We start from the raw sequence: 6,634 nt of genomic DNA, 5'->3' as shown, positions 1-6,634 counted from the left end.
TCTAAAAAGTGAAACAGACAGACAGAGTGATTCAACACAAAATTGCAAAATGAAAACAATAGTCCCTCAGGGACAAAGCCCCTTTGGACTAAACAGAAATGATGTATTGCCAGATATAAAAGTTTTTTTTCCCTTTTTAAACTTTTTTATAATAACATAATTAGAAATCTATTTCAATAATAATACTAATGTCAGGGCCAAAAGAATCTGAAAAACGAAATGAAGTATTGCCAGATATTAGTATACAAGTTTTTTTTGTTCTAGTGTAGAATTGGGTGCTTCTTCGATTGGCGACAAATTTCGTTCATTTTTGGTGATGAAACCCCATTTCTAGTTACTATGATAGTTTTAACTTTGTTTTTAGCTGCCTGATTTTTTTTTTTTTTTTTTTTTTTTTGAAGTGAAAATAGATGGATGTGTACATGGACAAAATGAAGGCAGTGTGCCATGCCGAGTTTGCGCAATTTTCTGATTTTTTTTTTTTTTTTAAGTGAAAATAGATTGATGTACACATGGGCACAGAGTTTGTATAATTCTTTGACTTCTTATTTTGGTTTTGTGTAGCGACCATCTTGAAATTTTACCTTCCTGGCACCAATCTTGGCGTCAAAAAAGAATAACCAAAAAAGCAAGGGGCATCCAATTGTAAACTTTTACCATTTTTTTAAACTCTTTTACAATAACAGAATTAAAAATCTATTTCAATAATAATGCTAACATTTACTTTACTTTTTATGCTAATCTTTTACCTTTACCTTTTAAGCTAATCTTTATTTACATATGCTTAACGCTCAACATCATGCTTTTCAGCCAACCTGAAATGCATTGAATACCATGCAGAACAAGCTAATTTTTAAATACACATGTTTAATATCATGCTTTTCTAATTTAATTTAATTGTACTAATTATCATGTTTAACAAGCTAAATTTAACCTACATGTGTTTAATCAACTAATTTTTAGCTAAATTTAACTTACATATGCCTAGTAACATGCTGTGCAATAAATATCATGTTTAACTCTTTCGCATCGAAGCCGCCCGTTCATTCAGGCAACGTCAAACCGCCCCGCCTCGTTTATTTTCTACCTAGTTCTTTCCCCTCCACGTTAGTGTATGGCTCATTGGTTTCGCGAGTTGTTAAAAGACATGTCAATCATTCTTTTGAAGCAAATAAAGGAGAAATACGGAAAGCTATTGACGTTCGCAGGTGCAATCCGGCCCTAAGGCGAAACTGCACACAATGGAAGAAACCGTAGAAAAACCTCCAAGAGCAGCAAGGGGGAAAGGAAAACTATTCCAAGACAAATTCGTAAACACAGGCGTTTTCGATGTTTGTTGAAAACAGATTTGGTCGTCTCTCGATGCGAAAGAGTTAAAACACTAAATTTGCCCTACATTACATATCCCGTTTTATTTCAAATTTTAATTGCATGTCTCTAAAACCATTACCACTGGCAAGTTTGGCAACAAAAGGCACTATTGCTGACTATTTCTTTGTGGAAGAAAACTCGGACTTGTGAAGCGGAACCATGTTTTGATGTCAATCAACACACAACATGGAATTGCCCCAGTAAGGCATTGCAAGCTTCTGCTATTACAAATTCAGCAAACTATGATATTACAATTTTTTTTTTCTCTTCTTGATACCCCATTTGTAATAAATAACCAAAAAATTATTCATTATTCTGACAGTGATAATCACAACAAAGGGTTGATTGAATGGATAAGACAATATCACAACTAGGCTTTTATATATCGCCATTGATAGGTCTAATGTTAAGTAACGACTCAAGCCAAAATTCAATGGTGAAATGGACTGAAATGGATTATACATATCTGACACAGTTAACCAAAGGCATAAATCGGCATGATATAAGCTAAACTTTCTATTTAGGCAAAAACCCCTTCCATTGATAATTGAAACAATTTGAGTTCTTTGAACATATTAATGGTGATATAAACTGAACGTTTCTGGCTGAAATGCTTGCAAAAAGGTATGATGTGATATCAAAGATTCCATAGTTAGACACAGATTTGGGCATATGCAAGCTGTAGGATTGCACAAATGTACATTTTTCTTAATCAGAAAAACATACAACATTGGGCATTTAATGGACCTGAAAATCATTTCATACCCAAAGCTTGACAATATATGAAATCCATTGATTTAATAGATGGCACAGAAACAGTGCTGATTATAAAAACTGTACTATTTATAGTTCATTTAAAGTTTCACACAGGTATAGCCATCATTCAGCCAATGGGCATCAGATTGCTCCATGCACTGAAATGCAGATATAAAGTACTCTTTTTAAATTTATGCTAAATTTCTATGCCAGAATTTTGCTGTTGAGGAAAATAATAAAATAAATAGCTTATTGAGCATTCTGATCAAATAGCAAACTACATACTTTTTTATAATAACATAATTAGAAATCTATTTCAATAATAATACTAATGTTAGGGCCATATAATTAGGTTTCATTGTTACATGGCATATGTAAGTCCATACTGCATATGTAAGTAAGACACAAAAGAGAGGGCAAAGAGAGGCATAAGTCAGAAGTATCTGAATACACATTTATGTAAATTCCTCTTATCAAACAACATTACATATATAATTCACACGATTCCTCTCTTGTGTGGACACGTAAATGCCTATATAAATGATGCTTTAATGTGAATGATCTATTACATACTTCACAAACATGAGGTTTCTCTCCTGTGTGAATAAGTATGTGCTCTTTTAAAGACCACTTTGAACTTAATGACTTTTCACATACCTCACATATGTGAGGTTTCTCTCCAGTGTGAATAAGCATATGCTTGTTCAAAACAGCCTTTACAGTAAATGACTCATTACACACCTCACAAACAAAAGGTTTCTCTCCTGAGTGAATAAGCATATGCTTGTTTAAAACAGCCTTTACTGTAAATGCCTCATTACATAAACCACACACATAAGGTTTCTCCCCTGTGTGAATAGGCATATGTTGGTTTAACTGGTCTTTTATTCTGAATGATTTGCAACATACCTCACATACATGAGGTTTCTCTCCTGTATGAATAAGCATATGCTTGTTTAAAGCACACTTATGTCTAAATGATGTTTTACAAACTTGACACTGATGATGTTTCTCTCCTGTATGAATATGCATATGTTCATTTAAAGAATGTTTTCGTCCAAATGTCTTCTTACATACCTGACATACATAAGATTTCTCTCCTGTATGACAAAGCAGATGCCTGGTTAAAAAGTACTTGAGTCTAAATGATCTATTGCACATCTCACACACATGAGTTTTTTCTCCTGTGTGAATAAGCATATGCTTATTTAAAGCAACCTTTAATCTAAATGCTTTGTTACACATCTCACACACATGAGGCTTCTCTCCTGCGTGAACGCGCATATGTTCGTTTAAATGACCTTTTAATCTGAATGACTTGTCACACACCTCACACACATGAGGTTTTTCTCCTGTATGAGTACGTTTATGGCTATTTAAAGTACCCTTTAACCTGAATGACTTGTTACATATCTCACACACATGAGGTTTTTCTCCTGTGTGAATACGCATATGTTGGTTTAACTGACCTTTGCCTCTAAATGATGTCCCACACACCTCACACATGTGAGGTTTTTCTCCAGTGTGAATAAGCATGTGGTTATTTAAATCACCCTTTAGTCTGAATGGTTTGATACATATCTCGCACACATGAGATTTGTCTCCTGTGTGAATAAGCATATGTTGGCTTAAAACAGCCTTTAATGTAAATGAGACGTTACATATTTCACACACATAAGGTTTCTCTCCTGTGTGAATACGTATATGTTGGTTTAATTGACCTTTTATTCTGAATGACTTGCCACATACATCACACACATGAGGTTTCTCTCCTACGTGAACATGCATATGTTTGTTTAAGTGACCTTTCACTCTGAATGACTTATCACACACCTCACACATGTAAGGTTTTTCTCCTGTATGAGTATGCATATGGTTATTTAGTTTATACTTTAATCTGAATGATTTGTAACGTATTTTACATACATGAGGTTTCAAAGACCTGTTCCTCTGAATGACTTGTAACACACCTCACACACGCAGAGGTTTTTCTCCTGTGTGAATAAGCATGTGGCTATTTAAATCACCCTTTAGTTTGAATGATTTGTAACATATCTCTCACACACTTGAGATTTATCTACTGCGTGAATAAGCATATGATGGTTTAAACTGCCTTTAATGTAAATGGCTTGTTACATGCCTTACATTCATCAGGTTTCTCTACTATGCGAGAAAGCACATGCTTGTTTAAAAAACTTTACTCTAAATGACTCACTACATATCTCCCACACAAAGTTATTCTGGTGTGTGAATAATCTTATGTACATTTAATGGACCCTTTTATCTACATAATTTACATATATGAAAATTCTCTACTGTTTGAATACACATATGGTGCTTTAAATGACCCTTTAGTCTGAATGATTTGTTATATACTTCACAAACTTCTCTCTTGTGTGAAGAAGCAGATCATCAATTAAAGAACTCTTTCGTCTAAGTGATTTGTTGCATGCCACACACACGACATTTTTCTTCTGCATGAAGAAATATATCATTCTTCAGTTCCGTTTAGTTTAAATAATTAATTACCTATCTCACACATGAGGTTTATTGCATTTAAAATATTGCTTTTTTTTTTCGAAATGACTGGTTGCATAGCTCTTATATATGCAGTTTCTGCCCTACAGAGATAACCACAAACTGACAGGCTTCATATCATATAACTTGCACAATATGTCGCAAGGATATTCACCTTCTGTGCAGAACTAATAGAAATTGGTTAGCAGAAATTTTATCAAAAGTAGTTTTTGATTGCTTTACATTCGCTTTTGGTATCTTGCGCAAATACATATGTGGTTAACATGATTAAAAATAGAAAATATATTGTGCGATCTATTGTGTGATATCAGCATACCCTGGTTTCCAAGAGTACTTCATTAAAAATTAATTTCTTATACCTCACATATTTGCCCGAGCATATATGTAAGTTTAAGGATAAATTTACGCAATTATATCGTAAAAGTTAGATTGATTACATGATGTTGGCCAGTACTTGACAGTTTGAAGAAGGCGCTTATTTTAAATTTCTCAACAGATTTCGCATATCACCATACACTGTTTGCGAAGGTTTTTGTTGAAAAGAATGAAAATTTCATATTAATATTAAACAAAAAAATGTATATTCACTGCTTCAAGATGCAGATGAAGGGAGGGGGAAAAAAGAAAACATTTGAAACATACAACATTTGATCACCCCAAATCAAAAGCTTTCGCCGCAGTTTTTGTACTCTATTAAGTCTTTCTGCCCGCTGGGCGAAAAATCCAACTTAGGTGAGAAGGAAAAGCAAATAGTGCGAGGCAGATTTTTCAGAGAAAAATAATTTCGTAGCATTTGATACGAAATGTGTTTTAAAAAGAGAGAAGTAAGCCCAGATGTTAACACTATATAAATACATTTGATAAAAATGTAAAAAAATACATATGTAAAAAAACTATTTAGGGGCCTAAATAAGCTAGAGAAAATGAAACAAAAGCGTGAAATAATCTAACCATGAATGTATCCTAAAGTACAACAAACAAAGTGTTGTTAAAAATAGTCAAGTCTATATGTGACCTATCACCTTATAATGAAGGCTGTAATGTGCTGTTGCAAATGTACAGTATGTTGAGGGAGGTGTTGAAAATACTACCCTCATCTAAGGCTCTTATATACTGGGCTGAATCATCCGCTAGCCCAGGATTTCTTAAACTTTTTTCAATCGTGACCTTTTTTTTTTATCATTGAGATATTTTCGTGACCCCCAGGATCCTAGAATATTTACAAAAATTTTGTGGGTAATCATAAGTATTGCGCAAATCTGACACACGCGTGAGTGAAGCTGTCAATTTTTACACTTGTACTGTATTATACTATTGCAGTTTTAGGACATTAATTTCTTATTTTAAGACATAGAGCAATGTTAAAATTTTAAATAAGTAACAGACGAAATGACAGCGTCACGTGCAAAGCAAGTAAAATGAACGTTTATATTATAAAAAGAATGCGTCGAATAGTTTTCGTTTCTTTCTTTGTCTGAATACATTGTGTAAAAATATTTGGTAATTGTAAAATTATTATAATAAGTTAAAGAAATATGATAACTGCTAAAATTTTTGGCGACTCCCTGCTGCAGGTCCCGTGGGGGTCGCAAACCACAGTTTAACAAACTCTGCGCTAGTCCAAGTAGCAATGACAGCTGCATAGTTAGCGGTGCAAAATACTTTGTGCTTTTTTGTTTAAAATGGGCGAATGTGCAGCTATTAAGTGCTCAAATCATTCACAGAAAGGTTATCTATTGGTAATATTTCCTAAAAATGAAGGAAAAAGAAAAATTTGGGTAAATAATTGCCGAAGAGATAATTGGAAATCCGGTTCAGGTGCTCACCTTTGCCTAGTAAGTATAATATTATTTATTCCTTCATTTGTGTGTATTTAATTATGGCAAAGCACACTAAGGCTATCTGCCTAAGGGGAGGGATGCCTTCGTGGAGGACGTTTTAAGGGAAACTGACTCGTATACACGTTACA

General features: G+C 33.8%; 1 protein-coding gene across 1 annotated transcript; it reads right to left on the bottom strand.

Moving 5' to 3' along the window:
* Positions 1-464: 464 nt before the first annotated feature.
* On the bottom strand, positions 465-5,345 carry LOC118182245 (uncharacterized). Its single transcript, XM_035351567.2, has one exon. The coding sequence runs from the start codon at positions 3,997-3,999 to the stop codon at positions 2,611-2,613; it is 1,389 nt and encodes a 462-aa protein (XP_035207458.2). The 5' UTR covers positions 4,000-5,345; the 3' UTR covers positions 465-2,610.
* Between the last annotated feature and the right edge of the window lie 1,289 nt (positions 5,346-6,634).

This window comes from Stegodyphus dumicola, chromosome 3 (assembly GCF_044657685.1).
Source record: "Stegodyphus dumicola isolate Sdum_Otavi_A_Nest chromosome 3, ASM4465768v1".
NCBI lineage: Eukaryota > Metazoa > Arthropoda > Arachnida > Araneae > Eresidae > Stegodyphus > Stegodyphus dumicola.
Note: the sequence above shows the minus strand (reverse complement) of the source record. Positions and strands in the feature narration are given on the sequence as shown.

Excerpts from the sequence above, each read along its gene's own strand:
- LOC118182245 (XM_035351567.2), bottom strand. The coding sequence starts at position 3,999 with ATGCATACTCATACAGGAGAAAAACCTTACATGTGTGAGGTGTGTGAT.